This window comes from Cladophialophora immunda (assembly GCF_000835495.1).
Source record: "Cladophialophora immunda strain CBS 83496 unplaced genomic scaffold supercont1.1, whole genome shotgun sequence".
NCBI lineage: Eukaryota > Fungi > Ascomycota > Eurotiomycetes > Chaetothyriales > Herpotrichiellaceae > Cladophialophora > Cladophialophora immunda.
The window spans coordinates 3049579-3066139 of record NW_015622541.1 but is presented as its reverse complement, the minus strand read 5'-3'; the positions used below and the strand labels follow the sequence as shown (position 1 = coordinate 3066139).

The window sequence follows — 16561 nt, the reverse complement described above, 5'->3', positions numbered from 1 at the left end:
TCCAGCCGCTGCAACTTTGCATCTTCCGTTGGTCAAGGCTGTTTGTTCTAGACTCGACTCTTTTCCGAAACCTCGCTCGTCCGGCCGCACATCCAGTTGCGGTCCAGCCACCAGGCCCAGTGTCGTCGCACACACCACGCACCACCCTGCCATGGACGAGCCGGCAAAACGACACGCTCTGAAGCTAATGACACACCCACCCCGTTTCCCGAACATCGAGGACGAGGTCGTCATGCTTGCATGGGTGGGAGAGAAGGAGCCCTCAAAGACGGGGGGAATGACTCTGCGCGCCGCAGCGAATTTCGACCGCGAATTGGGCTGAATGCTGAGCAGAGTCTAGTACCCACCTGGATCGAAAGGGAGGTAGAGGGTGAAGTTGCGAACCTACCTACCGAACTGCAATCAGGCAAGAGCGTCACATCACATGTTAGCTCTCCGACATCTCTGACATTCACCGACAACTCAGGACAGGAGTCGGCATGGGAAACCCCACTTGGTACCCTCCCAACGAAGCGCTTAGAGCTCAGCCTGGAAATGGATAAACTCGCGACGAATACTCACGCGTGGACAAAGGCCAGCCGGGGCATGTGGATGGTGTGGGCGTAAATGGGTCTGCCAAAGTTGCGAGTGCCGTACACCGCGCAGCCTCGTTGTCATCGTATAGGAAAGCACAGATACTGTTTGTCTCATTGGAGCACGCGCGCAGTGACTATTAACAACAATGGAACGTCGAGAACAGCGTGGGCGAACCGTGTTCATTCCGAAGCCGCCCACTCGCGTCCAATCATCGAAGCAACAACGCTAGGATTGGGTCTCTCATACGGAGTACATCTATCTGATCGCCAGTCTGTCGTTGTGCCTCCTCCCCCTTGTCTCGCCTATTAGCACACTTGGCTGACATGCAGATATCTAGCCTGCAGAGACCACTTGCCCGGTAGCCGAGCAATTTGACAGGTGCCCACGAGCTGTTCGCATTCGGCCCCTCCCCCCTATCTACTCTGGCCATCGTCGGAATCCACCGCGCGCACGTGGGACATTCATGATTTGGTTCTTCACGAGCGACGCTATGAGTGTTTTTCTTTTTGTCCTTCCCGTATAGAGCATCTGGTATGGTGTTCATATATACTTCAATATTCCGACCAGGGAAGGCTTGAGACGGCCACTGGACGATGGGCAGGGGTTTACTGTAAGGCCTCGACATTGATTCCAGATCTGTCTGCTTCGATCACCCGGAATCGAGGATTCGATGAATCATCCCTTCCTCGCCAATTGACACCAGTGCGTCTTCGTAACGAGCAGAGGCTTCTGCCTGCATGGCATGCACCATTGAGCTAGCACCCAGGCTTTGAACAGGGGGGGGGGATAGGAAAACCTTACCAGATGATTTGCTGCCGCTTGGTCTGTTGGGTTCATTCATTCGCTCCTGGATTGAGGCTAGAGAGGGTGACTTAGGTGACTTGGGAGGGGGTAGAAAAGGTACTCCGGAAGACACTCGGGGTGAGCGCGCGCCACCTTTTTCCAGTACATCTCAAATCCCGCTTGCGCCTTGTTGCTTGTTTGCTATTCTTGTGAACCATTACGCGCTGCCGAAGCGCTAAGGAGCACAGAGCAGGCTCCTTCTTCAGTATCGCTCGTCCATTTCCGCTCTAGCGACCTCTCTTCGACCCTGGTTGTCCTGGGATGGGCCCGAGATGCCAGACGAGTCCTGGGAGGCGAGACTGTCACTGCGTGTGCGGTGTACCCTCTAGTTCACATATCGCTCGGCTACAAGTTGCAGGCTCGCAACCCCGTCTTCCTGCGTCAACCGCACGGCCGCAAGACAGGTGGTACAACCTAACTTGACCAGCCAGGCCCTAGCGCTTCCGGCAAGATTCAGTGGCTGGGGGCACGCAGCCAATCGACGTGATAAACGAAGCGCCGGGCAAAAGCCCCCCCTCCCCCCTCCCCCCTCCCCGAAGCTGATGCCTGGGGGGGTACATCAACCGACTGGGGGGAGCGAGGTAGAGGCAGATCTGGTCACACTCTAAACCCCGTCAATCGTCCTTTCCAGTTCTAGTACCCGGCGGGGGGAGCTTGGACGAGAAGGCTTGGAGGGTTCAAACTTCATAAAAGGCCCACAACATGTGTCTTGGATGGGCTTGAGACTTCGAGGCTACAAAAGTCCAATTGCTTGTTCGATATACTGCCCTCGCCCTCACACCTCCCCCCGTGCACACTCTTCTTCCAGCTGTCGATTGTCACGAATATATGGGCTGAGGGATCGAGCCGTCTATCATCTCCCCCGCCCCGAAGGAAAATGCCTAGCTATCACCGCACCAAGCAAACTGCACCACCACCAAAGGCAAGTTGTCTCTCTCTCTCTCTCTATCTGTAATGGATGCATAGTCGTGAAGGAAGGAAACCGACTGACGTGTTACATCCCGGTACAAAAGACTCGAGACGCCGAAGCCGCCTACGCCAACGCCCACGCGCGGTACGGCTACCACGACGCCCCCAAATACGCCGACGACGTGAACAACTCTCTGGCCCTGACGAGAAGCCTGCACGATTCGGGCACCACGAGCTTCGAGTCGGACAACTCCATGAATTCACATCCAGGTCAGGCCCTGCCCTCCCCCTAAAAAAGCAAAAACAAAAAAAAAACAAAGACATGTATTCATTACCCTTGCAACAAGATTGATTCTGACATGCTGCGACCGGCTAGAATCGGGAGTCGAGGGCAGTGTGGCCCAGGAGGAGGAGGAGGACATGACGCCGCCCGACAGCGATGCCAGCAACTTGACCTGCGCGGAAATCGTCCTCAGACAGGTCAAGGTCCCGATGGTCACGGTGGGAGCAAGCGGCCCGGCCATCAACGCCACCAAGAGGGGCTCCATCAGCATCAACGGGGGCGTGGCGACCGTGAATGGGATTGTCGGCGCCAACATCTGCGGCCAGTTCATTGTTGGGCAGCCTTGACCCGGGGGAGGGGGGGGGCGACTCCTTTTCTAGTCTACTTGCCGGTGTGGTGAGGTTTGCTGTTTCGACTGTTCAACTGTTTCTGTAAGTATTTCACCTAGCCGTAGATCCATATATGGATAAAGATAGCCCACAGCAGACAGTTCATTGACGCTGTTACTTCTGCACTCTTCCTCCAAGCGATGTTTCAGGGATGTCCCAGTCCTTCCTCAATATCTCGACCCATTTTCTGAGGTCCACAATGCGGCCCCCTTCCCGCCTCTGGCCTCGACCATCAGGTCCTCGATCGAGCTTCCAGTCAACTCGAACATTGCTGTTGCGGATTTCCTCCTCGTCATAGTCAAAGTGCTGAAATAATGTAAAATCATGGTGCTGCCCACAGTCGAAAAACCCCTTACTTGTCGCTTTTACCACATCCATGCAATCCCCGCAAAATGCTTGGTCGGGACAATAATTGCAGCGCCAGATCTCCTTTCTTTCACAGCTCTTCATGTCGTCTCCGCAGTTATCGCACATGGTGCGGTAGTGGTAAGTTGTCCTAGATTCGGATTCGGTGCCCAACGTCTGTGACTCGGCATTCTTCGGGCGGCGGTCGAAGAAAGACCATGCACTCGATGCTCCCTCAAAATCACCACAGCAGCGTAGGATTTCGAACAATTGCTCCAGGCCGGCCTGGTCGTTTTCTGCATCGTTGTCGCTCAGGATCTCGAGGGCGTTCGCCATGTCTTCTTTTAGAATCTTTTGGGATTCTTCTTTTAGGCCGAGAAGTTTGGCGAAGGCAGCAACAAACGCCATCGGAGTATAGTAAACCCCCATTGTCTCGTGCTTTGGTAGCAGAAGGTTGCGGACTTTGCCATCCAGCGCAGCTAGCAGGGTTTTCTTCTGCTGTTCGGACCAGTCACGGGGCCGCCGAAAGTCCTCCAGTGCCTTATCGACACAGAATTGAGCCGCCAGGTGCGAACTCCAACAAGCAATAAAGTCTTCGGCAGGACCTACTTTGCGGCTGCGCGCGACTGAGGACTGCCATAGTTCGACAGCTAGGGCCTTTTCTTCTTCATCTGTACTTGAGCGATAACCAAGGCCTTGCAGAAACTGGAGGAGTCTCTGATCATCCAAGTTCTCTGACACGATAGCCTCGTGGACGCATTCCCTGAGCACGCCCATGACTAGATCGTGCATGTCAGGATCCTTGGCGCTTAGAATCAGGCCGGCAAGGAGGACTGGGTTCTTGTGAGCTACGGCAAGGAAATAAGGACCGGGACCGTTGTCCACGTTCGAATCTGCCAGCATTATCCATTCGGTGAAGATCTCTCGGGCCCTTTGTGCATCCTGTGGCTCGCCCGTGCAACATAGCTGTATGACAAGCTGGTAGCGGACGGCTGACTGCGACGGGCAGATCTGAAGACTTTCCTCCATGAGCTCGATGGCGTCTTTTTGCTTTTCCATCATAAAAAAACAATGTGACCTCACGAGGAGGGCGACACATAGATGGGCCTCAGTGGCCCTTGTGAGCAGATTGTTCTTACGCTGGTTCTGCAATTCATCGATAATTGGCCCGACAGTGTCAAACGCCTTCTGAAACTGAAAACTCAGATAATACGCCGAGGCGAGTTCAACGGTCGTTCCAAAACGATCTTGACTCTTGTCACATGACTGGGCGATCTGTAAGTATCCGATGGCACTGGCTTTGTCATATCGAAATATTGTGTTGCTGAGGCGGCGGAATACGAAATCATCCAGGTCGATATCAAGATGGTAAAGGGCCCACTCTTTTGCTCTTTCAACCCGTTGCTTCGGGGACGGCTTGTGGTCTTTCAATTTCTCAGTTTCGCGAATCTCCTGGTTGACTTCCGCACCCATAAAGTGTGTTATGAAATACTTGGATCTGCGTTCGGAATCCTTGCGTATCGAGGAGCCCGTGGCTTGGGTTGAGCTTTTGGACTTTGCATCCATTGCTCCCTGTTTGGGAGGAGATGTTTGGTGTTGCGATGTTAAAAGGGCCGGAGGCGAAGATCTTGATCGTGATATCGACGACAGCTTGGATGAGCCTGAAGGGCCTCTCCCATTATCTCGGCCGTTGAACTCAGATAACAATGCTGGAGGCTCAAACTGTTCAAGTTAGACTTCGCTAAGTTGGACACGAGTTGTAGAGGTAAGTCACTTACGATGTCAAGGTACATGTCGACGAAATCAAAGCACTCGTGTGCTGGGGCTTGATCGGGCCCGTGGTCTTCTAGCCATTGTGAGGCTGCTATTGTTGCCATTCTTCCGAGGAAATACGGGGGCTTCCCATCGACGTGTTGAGTGTTTTTAAGAGCCCATCTTCGGTCTCGCGGTTCCAGTTCGTGAAGAATCAGATCATGTGTGAGTAGTCCTCGAATTGCGACAACGGTCTTCGTCTCCCTCAACCACTCACTTCCAGAAAATGGTTGAATCAACCAAGCAGAGTTGACGCAATCGTAGTCCGATAAAAATTCGATCAAACCCTGCGCAATAGTTCGTCTCTCAGATGGACAGAGTTTGCTGATGTTTTCCTTCTCACTCAACAGCCTGAGATGATACGGCAATGCAGTTGCGGCGTATTCAATAAGTGGCCGCGCTTTGTCACGGACTGTATCATCATTCAGGGCTTTTAGGCAGCGCATGCAAATGGTAAAGTGCGCATTGGTCTGTGAGAAGTTGAGGGAGACTGCCCTGGATTCTCCAATCTCGGGAGCTCGACCAGTGCTGCCAGACGTGCCATCGGCGAGCGCACCTTTCGAATTGGTCAAAAGCTGCTTATGAACTTCAAGGTCTTCTCCATGCTCCGCTTTCATGTGGACTCCGGACTTCGATGGCTTGGTCTCGGGTTCACTTGCAATACTGCACTCATGTATATACTCTTCCACTTCCTTACTCGGAACCACTAGGCCACCCGCTAGAACTTTCAGAGCTCGCTCAAAGCGGGTGTTGATTTTTCGCCGCAAAGGTTCGAGGGATTGTCTCTGATGCTGTAGGAATAGTGCCGACTCGAGCAAAGCCAGATTTACGGCGTGTTCGCCATAGAAAGCCCAGATGAGGCATTCTATGAGCTGTTCTTGATGCAGGACGCTGAGTTTGCCGGCGAGTTCTCTTAGAATGCTCGCACCTTCGCTAGGTGGGCTGGTATTAGCTTCGTCATTGATCCTTTGCAGGAGCTCATCTGCGTCGAGGTCTTCATCCACGGCATCCTGGGCGATCTTCGTTCCTAGCATCGCGGTCACGAAGCTTCCTCTGGCTGACTTCAGTATTTGTTGGATCAAACGCTCTTTACAAAGCGCGTATTCCTCTCCCTTGTCTTGGAGAATCTTCAGCATTCTCATCTGAGTCACAATAAAGTCCCTTAGCAGAGGGAGGTTCAGCTCAGCGACATTTAACTTTGGCATCTCAACCTCCAGTTTGTTCCAAGCATCTTCTTTTCCGGTTAGAATGACCTTGAGACATAAGTTGTTGTCACCTGTACGCGTGCGACAGCGCCCTTGAGCAACTGACCTCAGAAAATCTGAAAGTTCTCGAAAGTCACCCTGCAGTCGATGCAGGTTATCGAAAAACAGGTAAAGTACAGAGTGTGGCGGAGCTGGGAAATCTTCGAATTTCAATCTTGTCCAAAATTCCAGCAAGTCTCCAGTAAGCTGTCCGGGTTCGAGGTTTTCGCGCAGAGTCTTCGCATAAGTTGTGCTTTGCCGAGAAACCTGGCTAGCCATCACTCTCAACGCTGCGTGGATTGGCGTCTGATCGGGTCCTCCAGATTGCATAAGTGCTGCAATTGTTTTAGTCCTGCTGGTCGTTTCTCCGATCATGGCTTCAATGGGTGGCACATAAGCCGACTTCGTTGGTGCACTCGCACTCAATCTTTCGGAATACACTGTATTTCTCCGAGCTGTCTGACCATCCGTCCCTTGCAGGCCCAGGTGAAGAAGTGCAGCATTCCTTCTTCCAGTGTCCATGAGCGGCTGAAGGAGTAGTACGCATAATAGAGACTCGGGGAGTCCTTCTCCAAGTTCTCTCTTTTCTTCTCGACCGCATGTGCAATCGCGCTCAACAAGCACGTTTTACCGGTTCCGCTATCTCCGCAGAAGAAGAGGAGGTTGCAGCCGGTATTTGAGGCCTTCCAATTTTTGTAGTCGATATTCTCGGAGAGTGTTTGTAATGTGACACTCAGCACGTCTGCTCGATAAGATCGTAGCCGTGTCAGAGGGGCGGTTGTGTCAGCTTCGGTAACTTCGAGGGCGCCTTGCACTTTGAGGATCGTGGCCTGGTCAGCCTTGAGATTTCGGCTCTCAGTCCGGTCGGCTTCGAGACCTCTGACAGTTTGGTTTGTGACTTGAGCGTCCTTTTCAGTGCGCAACACAGTTTCTAGGGTGAGGGTTACTGTCAGCTTGTTGTGCCTTTCGATGAGCAATTTGAAGTTGCTCAGTGCCGATTCTACGCAAGCGTCTCCCAAAAAGGTTCTCCTCAGAGAAGCCGTCTTCGGATGTTGTGTAACACGTATCGCATCCTTGCACACATGGACAAAAGCCACCAATATGCCGTTTGTGCTTGCAATAAGGTTCTTGTCGAGGCCGTATTGGCGTTCCGCCCTGTCAAGAATTATGAAGGTCACGAAGAAATTCGGGACTTCTTCGAACAAAGCATGGAGGCCATCAAACAGTTCCTTGTGGTCATGTCCAGCTTTGACGAGGATCTGAATTGCAGCAAAACATAGCTTTGTAGGGGGCCAGGCCAGCGAGCCGAGATCCGCCACAATCGTACCAACCTTGTCGACTGCGTTAAGGACTTCATCGATGGTGTCACGTAGCTGCGATTGCTTCTGCCTGAGGTCCTGTCGATCTTCAGAAAATAATTGTTTCACAGTCTCACGGACGTCTTCCTTTGACAGTGGTGCTGAGTCCCGACCCACGAGGCTTATCCCTGTGTCGACTTCAAATCGCTGGCTCGCTTTCTCCCAGGCTTCCTGCAGGGTCCTGGAGAGCTTAATTTCGTCATCACTCGGTCTTGAAGTTGGCTTTGGCCCTGAGGATGTTGTCGAACTGCCACTATTCATTTCGAGCCTGTGCTCTAAGGACCGCGCGTAATAAAGACTCCGTGTCCATGGGTCGGTTCGGAGTGAATGAACTTGACTTGGAACCATTAAGTGTTCGGTTGAAGATGATGATGTATTGTGTGGCAGAACCGCAAATTTCAGGTCACGCAATGCGGTATTCGACTTTTTCATTTGGCGTGGTCGACATCTCGAGTCCTGAAGCGATGGCTTGGAATCGGCCTATTAGGATCAAAGCCTTCTGGTGGCGTGAGCATGGTCCGACGGGCTGAAGAGCTATACAGGACAAACACCTCCCACAGTTGACAAGCTGACAATCAATGAAGTGCATGCATACTGTGTAGGCAGCCACACTCCCAAAACCACGTCTGGTCGAGAGATCCAGCTCAGCTGGACGGGGAAGGTCCGCCAGCCCGAGCACCCCAGACTGCCCACTTTATGCCAATACTCCGTAAACGAAGACCAGGTATGGTTGTAGGAACGTTTTCCAAGAGACTCAGAAGCTTTTCACACGTTCTCAGACTGGCAAGCAGCCAGGATACACCACCATATCCAGTGGGAGGATATTCGGTGCAGACACTGCGGCCATCAGACGATTCCAGCCTACTCGATGAGTTGCTGTGAGAGAAGTTTGACACCACACCTTCGTATAGGCTTCCTCCCGTTTCACCGTGGCATTGATCTTTTTCGGTGGTCCTATGACTGTCTCGACATATCACCTCTAGCTGTGATGAAAGCAGGCCATTGTCACGGGGAGGCCGATGTAGGTTACGCAGATATCAGCCTGCGGGGACATCCAGCCTGCAAAGCCGACTCCCTGACAACACCGCTAACACTTTGAGAGGGAGGAATCATGGTAGGGGCTGTTGCAAGATCTGGTGGGTGTTGACGACTGTGGCGCTATGGTGGCCAAGTCCAAGGAGATTGATCCTCTATGGAATCCCAGAAGCACTTGGTGACATCCATCTGCAGGATTTGGATTTGCTGATTCCTCATCACTGCACCGATACCCTTTGAGTAGGTTGAAATTAGATTTATGAGAACTGTAAAAGAACACAGAAGACCCCGGCCGCAATACCATGTAGGAACCCGGCCAGCAGGGGGCCAGTTTTGGAGGAGGCGGGCCAGGAACGAGGCCCACCGTGCCTGCGGACAATCGCTACTACTAGGCCGCCCGGCACCCGCCCGACACAAGCGAATTTGACTTTGATTCTGACAACGAGGTTTCTCCGGCCCAAAAAAAAGTCAAAGGGCTGCTTGTCCGCTGTGTTGCTACGCACCAGATCTCGAACAGTTTGCTCGCTTTCATGACTCTCAGAGTCACGACTCTCTAACCCTCTCCCAGCCTTCTCTTCGACTGCAGTCGATTACCGTCCAGCACACAATCCAAAATGCGCGCCCGCCGGAGCAAGAGGTATCGCAAAATCATGTCCGCCTACCAGAGGAGCTTCTCTTTCCACGAACCCTACCAAGTCCTCCTCGACTCCCATTTCCTCAAGACATGCCACTCCTTCCACATGCCGTTGCAGAAATACCTCGAGAATACGTTACATGGGCAGTGCCGACTTTTTGTGACGAGGTGTACTCTGGCGAAAATCATGGCCGACTGGGAGAAGGTCAAACAAAAGGAGGGTCGAGCCAGAGGCCCTCCGCGGCCGGATTTCCTTCCTCCCCCAACAGAAGTGCCCCTGCGACACTGCAAACACAAGGATGACGAAGGTCAAGAACTGGGTGTGGTGAGCGAGGCCCGGTGTCTCCTCGATCTATTGGCGGGGCAGCCTCATGGCAACGAACATGCCAAAAATAAACAACATTACATCCTCGCCACGGCGGATGCCGACGAGAAGGAGTCGCGAGCCAAGGGATTTATCGATGTGAAAGACAGAGCGAGACTCATCCCGGGAGTGCCCATCGTGTATGTGAAACGGAGTGTGATGATTCTGGAAGAAATGAGCGGAGTCAGCGACCGCACCGTCCGGTCACAGGAGAAGGAGAAGTTTTCTCAGGGATTGATCGGACTGGCATCTCGAAAAAGGAAGAGGGGAGAGGAAGATGGGAGTGAGGATGAGGACGACGATCTGCTTGCGGAGGAGAACCAAGGCCCCAAGATCAGAGGGTTGAAGAGAGCAAAAGGGCCGAACCCGTTGAGCGTCAAGAAAAAGAAGGCCAAAGGGCGGTCATCGAATGAAGCAGACCATAGTAAGACCGCCGAAGGGGAAGAGGAGCGGCGGAAAAAGGCAAACAGAAGGGGTACAAGAGGCCGGCGAGAGGCGAGAAACAAATCGACTCCAGACTCTCAGGCGGGAGGACAAGAAATCAGGCAAGCGGCTGCAATAGCGGAGGCATAGCGACCGGACCAGGAGCTGGAAGCTTTCTGGGCTGAGGGGAGTTTTCTGTTTTTATTTCTTCCGAGCTTTTGTATCGGTATGAACGAGATACCCCATCCATGAATGGACGACCGTGAAATGTCAATTGTTTTTGGCCTGCTCTGCCCAGGCGAACAACATCAGTACCGCTTTCATTGTACTTCAATCACCATTACCATACTTCGTCCGCTGCCCTCCTTCCATCGCCTAGATCCCCCCCCCTCCCTCTTCATCTCCCACGTTCGGACACCTGGGGAGCTGTTCCGGCACCCACACATGGACTCATATCTTACTTGGCCAAAAACGCTCGGCCGTAGATGACCAGCCCCGTGGCGGCCAGCACGCCCAGCCCCGCGGGGAGGGGCTTGCCCGTCTTGATGGCGCGCGGGATGCTGCTGCCGGCGAGCAGCACGGAGGCCAGGAGCGCGAGCTCGACGCCGTAGGGCTGTTTTCTCGAGATGCGGAAGCCGCCGAGGCCGTACTGCGTGGTGTCGTCGTGTCAGTCAAGTCAAGTCAAGTCGTGCTGCGGCGCAGGAACGCATCACATGTGCTGTTCTAGGAGGAGGAAGGGGGGGGGGCAGGGTCTGAGAGGGGAGCTCGATGGCGTACCAGGATTCCAACCGTCAGGCCCGCGGTGATGCTGGGGACGCTCCCCGTGCGCACGTAGCCGATGATGCCGCCCACCGAGGTGAGCGCCGAGAGGATGTATGCTGGCAGTTCGGAAGCCTGCATCGATCGCCGCCCATCGACGGTTGTTAGTGAGTTGTCTTCTCAAGCCACCGTCGAACGCTCGGACGTCGAACGTCGAACGTCGAACACGACTGAGGGGGGTGGAAGAGGGGAGGTATTTCGGACCATTTTGGGACGGGATTCTGTTTCACGTCCGCTAGCTGGGTTGTGTTATGCCTGGACGCCGACGACAAGTTACCGCTATACTGGAGCACAGAACAAAGAAAGAGAACTAGGTGTTTCTGGAGTTCAGTTGGTACCAATTGTCATCTGGTGATGTTTATGCCGTGCTGCAAGGCTACTCCAACTGTTCGGAGTTGACGTCTTCCGTCCACCGAGTCCGACTCCACCTTTAAGACCTGACTGAACATGGCTATGCCCGTTGACATCAATTCTCGCGTTACAAAATCATTATTGGAACGATGTCGTGCAATGCCAGACTCCTCCCTGTCGAGAATCGAGTTTGAAGAATTAAAGATTATGATTATCTCAAGGCTATTCCCGGACCCGTCGTGAACACCTGTCTATATGCATAGGTATAGGTATATATCTGCGTCATCAAAGAAGAAATTTAATGGCCAGGCACAGCAAGGCCACGGTACTCGAAAGGGGCCAGCAGCCCAAAGAAGTAGCACCATTGCTGTTCGCACTGGGTGTCGACGTGCTGGCATTGATTGTGGGAGGGACGTTCGTGGTGTTCAGGATGGCAGTTCCATTGCCGTTACTTGAAGTTCGATTGTTGTTCGAGGTAGTGCTGTTCGTCGTCGAGTTGTGGTGCTTCGTCGACGTTGCAGGTTGATTGTAGAAATCGCGGATAATGGTACTTGCCTGTTCGGCCAGTCCATAGGTGGAGCTCATAAGATGAGCTGAGAAGGACATGGGTGGAACGCTGGCGTCGGCGACACGGACGTTCGAGAGGCCGTAGACTCGGAGGTTTGCATCGACCACACCGCCTTGCTCGAGAGGCAGCATCGCACATGTCGAGGACGGATGAAATTCAGTGAACACCTCTCCGCGGAGCCAGTCCTCCCATTCCTGGTCAGTCTGGACGTCTGAACCAGGCCACGTTTCTTTCGTCATGCTGCTGGCTAACGGCTCGGTTTCACCCAGGCGGCGAGCGAGTTTGACTCCTTCGCGAAGTATCTCAACATCTGTCACCGAATTGTCAGTTTCGGAGGCTCTCATATCTCTAGGTAGATAGCAGACAAGACACATACCAGCAGGATGGTTCAGATAATTCGGGTTGATGACCGGATAGTCCAGCGGGTCAGAGGAATTGATGGAAATCTGACCGTGGCTGAATGGATGCTGGAGGTTGGCCCCGATTTGGATGGCACCGTCCGTGCTCAATCCGATGACCAGCTCTATCAGTCCGATTGGGCTGGTGAGAATAGTGTTTGCGGTTGTACTGTAGATCGTCTTGTAGCCGGAAATGACGCCCGTGTCAGAGCTCGTATCGGGAATGTACTGGTCAATTTCGCCCAAGATGCTGCTCTGCAGGCCGCTGACTCCATTGCCAAACAGTACGGAGGAATTCGCATAGGCGGTCGCGCTGTTGACATATGACAAGAAGGCGGGGTCGTTCTGCGACAGTTAGAAAATGGGTCTGAAGCTGCTCAGGAACAGGTTGGACTCTACCTTTTCGGTCCCGTTGTTGTCGTATATGGTGCCTGCAGTCTCCGCATCGGTGCTCCATGTTACAGTGACGCTCTGTTTCTGTCAGTAGGAGTTGCTTGATGGTGGGGTGCAGGCGTCAACTTACGATGTGATCTTGAAGATGCTGGCCGACACCAGGAAGTTCAGACACGACGTCAACACCTGCGGCATCCAGGACGTCCTTAGGCCCGACGCCGCTGTAGAGCAGAACAGTTGGGCTGCCAACGGTACCGGCGGCAAGAATGACCTCCTTGTTGACTCCTACCGTCAGTTTCGCGCCGCCTCCGTTGAGCACGTACTCGACTTCGTGTGCAGTGAGGTTTCCGCCTGACGTATTGTTGAAGAGGATGCGCGTGACCTGAGCGTTGGCGACCACGTCGTAGTTGGACCGTGGCGGCAACGGATCGAGATAGCCAGAGCGGCTGTAGGAACGCGTCCAATTGGCCGGGTTAATGGCAGATGTAGCGACGTACGCGCCCCAATTGTCACCACCATAGGGGTCCTGCGTGTCACCTACGCCAGCGTTGTTGGCAGTACTGGACCACGCGCCAACTAGTGGCATAGTACTGAGACGCGGTCAGTTCAGATCCATCCATGTCATATAGAGAACGTACAAGCCGGGGTAAGACATGTGAATTGGCCCTTGGTTGCCGTGGCTTGCAGGATTGAAAGTAATAGCAGCCTCTTGTTGGATGGAAGCGTCGACAGGCGGGCTGAATGTCTCACTTTTCTTCATCGCGGCGAACATAGAGTCCCAAGACCAGTTCTCGGCGCCGTCCATGTCTCCAAGCATGTCTTGCCACGCATTGACCTCGATTTCTCCCGGTCGATTCAGGTACATTCCGTTGATGGCAGAGCTGCCTGTGAAAACCAGTCTGCGTTAGTTCCCGGATCGGCGCACAGACACAGAGAGAGGGAGGGACGAACCTCCAAGGACTTTTCCTCGCGGCCATGGGCACTGGGAGTTATTCGCGTTAGGTTGAGGCGTTGTTGTGAAGGCCCAATTGAGATCAGTCGGCCAGAGCGATTCGTAGTATGCATACGCAGGTGTGTCTGCCCGGCCATTAGAAACTTGAGGAATTTGTCAACGGCAAGAGCGTCCGCACCTATTCGCTCTCGAAACTCGTCTCCGTCACCACCAGCTTCGAGGACAAGGACTGTGTGGTTTGCATCTTCTGAGAGGCGAGCACCGAGCACAAGCCCAGCCAAGCCCCCACCAACAATCACAAAGTCGTACGAGTCCGCGATGCTCGTGCCGTCAATGATGTTGCGTGTGCGAAGATGTGATTCCCTAGATTCATGCGCAGAGGGAGCAGCGACCGCTATCCCGGCACCAGCGGCCAGAACGAGAGACAGAGAGCATCGCATGCTGTGTCCGGCATATACCAGTATGGTTGTGTGGAAGACGAGGACACGCGCAGGGCAGACGCAGAGATAAATGGCACGGCATATTGAGAGAGGCTAAACAAAGGCAGTTTAGCAGTCCCCATGGGATATACATCTCCGTTGAGACTACGGAGTAGCCAACGCGCAATAGCAGGCTGGCATCGCATGATGCTGTATGGATCAAGACTCCAGCCCACTCTTTTTAAAATTATGTACACAACTAGACTTACCTATCACCAATCGCCCACACGTGCTCCATACCCAGTTCAGCCAGGACGGCCAAGTAGTGTGGACCGGGGCAGCGCCACATTTGAGCAGGTTCATGTTTCGCCGAATCGTTGATCTTGACGTCCCAGCCGTCATCTCTCCCAGTTGCCGACGAGGGGTTGGACCAGTTGACAGAAGCGATGATAACAAACGGCGCTTGTACTCGAGGATCAGGGGCGGCCGATCTTGAGGAACCCATGCGAGTGGTTCACAGGGTCTGAGGGTCTCAGGTTTCGGGAGGGTTCAAAGGCGCCCACTACAAGAGGGGAATGGTGGCATTGACTGGGGGTCGAGTTGGTGGAGTATTGATTGCGCAGACTTTGCGCAGACAATAACAAAAACAACAACAATGTGCGCATGTGCTTGGTGTGGTGGGCGCAGGAAGCCAGGAACGGACTTTACATAAAAATCAGGGGAGGAAAAGTTAGAAGCGGTTAAGCTCACGCCGGTGAAACTACACCCGATGTGCTCGGCTCAGGCGAGGCTGGGCGGAACGGTGCAAAGTCCGAGGCTGCCACTTAGGGCGGCATCCGGCGACTTCCCAAAACGAGTAAGCCGTGCGTCCATACCGGCCACACGGCCACGTTGCCTTCCAACAACTGTTAGAACATGCGCTGCATGCGACGAGGTCAACTCCTTATCTTGAAGCCGGTCACTACCAACCACCCTCGTTGAATTAGTCTATCCTGACCTACAGTCCTCACCATGGCGAAGAAACCAGCCGCCCAGTCTCCGGCCACGAAAACACCTGCTCCTGTCGCCGCCACCAAACCTCCTGCCGCAACAACACATACCATCAAACCCTCGGGTTCGGCCACCTCCAGTTCAGCACCCCCCACAAAGCCCGTACCGTCAAGCACATTGTCTCCTCGTTCGTCACCACAAGACATCATCATCCATGTCTGGAACAAATATCTACAAGATACCCCGTCCAGGACCATGTTGTTGGATGTCTTCATGGCCTGGCTAGTCGTCGTGGGCGGCCTACAGTTCCTCTACTGTGTGCTAGCTGGCAACTACGTATGTCTCTTTGCTTCCGGCTGCCAACTAACTTGTGCTGACTCTTGTCAATATAGCCCTTCAACGCCTTCCTCTCCGGCTTCTCTGCCGCCGTCGGCCAATTTGTTCTTACCGCTTCATTGCGCATGCAAACTTCCGAAAGACCCCCAGCAGGTGCATCTACGGTAGCCAAAAAGTCAACGACCAAGACCGTCGATGGCGTGACCGGAGAAATAGTGGAAAACACGAAAATCAGTTCCGAGCGAGCGTTCGCAGATTTTGTCTTTGGCAGTCTGATATTGCATGGATTTTGTGTCAACTTCATCAACTGAAAGAGGAGACAATTACGCAATACTAGAGAAGGACGACCCCGTTGCCCGCCCGTTCGTCATGGCTGCACATACTTCGCCTGCTATTAGCTGTGACGGCCACCTGTTCCTGGAGAGATGGGTAGGGGCCGTCTCGATGTGGCAGCTTCCAGACCTCCTTTCGAGAACCAATGACGTCCATCGCTATTCCATCCTGCCGAATGTCCTGCCAGCACTCTCAGCTCAGGCGAAGCACGTTGATAGTGGTGGCCGCGTATACTCGACATGTGCGCAACAGTCTGCCAATGCAGACAAGAATTTGACGAAAAAGCATGCGTTTTGTAAACAAAAGTAGATGTATACTAGAAGGAAAGGATCAATGGAAGACTGGACTGAGGCTCAAACATCCTGGCAGAGTCTCTAGAGACATTGTTATTGATGCAAAATCGATGGATCTGCCACAAGCGTCCTATTAAAAGCATGAGGTCAATATATGTGGACAATGCCACTACAATTTGTGGCTTGAAGCAATAGTCGTGCCGTTTGACCTTGTGATTAAACTCTCCGTCTTCCTCTCTCCCCTCCTACCGCATCGTCTCTAGCACCATGGATACCAGCACCTCAACCTCCATACTTCAAAGTCAAGTAGACCTCACGTCGTACCCAAGTCTGCTTCTCGGCTCCTTGGTATCGAAAATGACCAACAGCTAGGTGTCATCACCGTCTTCTCCCCGTAGGACACCAGGGGGGGATTGATGCAACCTGAAACGCTGTTCAGGGCACAGTGTTTCAAGTCCTCCAGATGCTCTCTATAACAGCTAACGGTCGCCAAC

At 53.4% G+C, this 16561-nt stretch overlaps 6 protein-coding genes across 6 annotated transcripts; 3 read left to right on the top strand and 3 right to left on the bottom strand.

Moving 5' to 3' along the window:
• Positions 1-2003: 2003 nt before the first annotated feature.
• On the top strand, positions 2004-3135 carry PV07_00889 (uncharacterized protein). Its single transcript, XM_016387378.1, has 3 exons — positions 2004-2341; positions 2433-2598; positions 2705-3135. The coding sequence occupies exons 1-3, from the start codon at positions 2297-2299 to the stop codon at positions 2956-2958; spliced, it is 465 nt and encodes a 154-aa protein (XP_016254306.1). The 5' UTR covers positions 2004-2296; the 3' UTR covers positions 2959-3135.
• PV07_00888 (uncharacterized protein) lies at positions 3024-9072 on the bottom strand. Its single transcript, XM_016387377.1, has 2 exons — positions 5124-9072; positions 3024-5067 (listed from the first exon to the last, which is right to left on the bottom strand). The coding sequence occupies exons 1-2, from the start codon at positions 6921-6923 to the stop codon at positions 3115-3117; spliced, it is 3753 nt and encodes a 1250-aa protein (XP_016254305.1). The 5' UTR covers positions 6924-9072; the 3' UTR covers positions 3024-3114.
• A 168-nt stretch (positions 9073-9240) lies between these two features.
• PV07_00887 (uncharacterized protein) lies at positions 9241-10533 on the top strand. The gene has a single exon (XM_016387376.1). The coding sequence runs from the start codon at positions 9409-9411 to the stop codon at positions 10363-10365; it is 957 nt and encodes a 318-aa protein (XP_016254304.1). The 5' UTR covers positions 9241-9408; the 3' UTR covers positions 10366-10533.
• On the bottom strand, positions 10359-11458 carry PV07_00886 (uncharacterized protein). The gene is made up of 3 exons (XM_016387375.1): positions 11239-11458; positions 10993-11109; positions 10359-10864 (listed from the first exon to the last, which is right to left on the bottom strand). The coding sequence occupies exons 1-3, from the start codon at positions 11239-11241 to the stop codon at positions 10673-10675; spliced, it is 312 nt and encodes a 103-aa protein (XP_016254303.1). The 5' UTR covers positions 11242-11458; the 3' UTR covers positions 10359-10672.
• PV07_00885 (uncharacterized protein) lies at positions 11441-14366 on the bottom strand. Its single transcript, XM_016387374.1, has 7 exons — positions 13875-14366; positions 13696-13821; positions 13383-13629; positions 12875-13334; positions 12751-12822; positions 12330-12696; positions 11441-12263 (listed from the first exon to the last, which is right to left on the bottom strand). The coding sequence occupies exons 1-7, from the start codon at positions 14134-14136 to the stop codon at positions 11671-11673; spliced, it is 2127 nt and encodes a 708-aa protein (XP_016254302.1). The 5' UTR covers positions 14137-14366; the 3' UTR covers positions 11441-11670.
• A 658-nt stretch (positions 14367-15024) lies between these two features.
• On the top strand, positions 15025-16294 carry PV07_00884 (uncharacterized protein). Its single transcript, XM_016387373.1, has 2 exons — positions 15025-15441; positions 15498-16294. The coding sequence occupies exons 1-2, from the start codon at positions 15127-15129 to the stop codon at positions 15750-15752; spliced, it is 570 nt and encodes a 189-aa protein (XP_016254301.1). The 5' UTR covers positions 15025-15126; the 3' UTR covers positions 15753-16294.
• Positions 16295-16561: the final 267 nt, after the last annotated feature.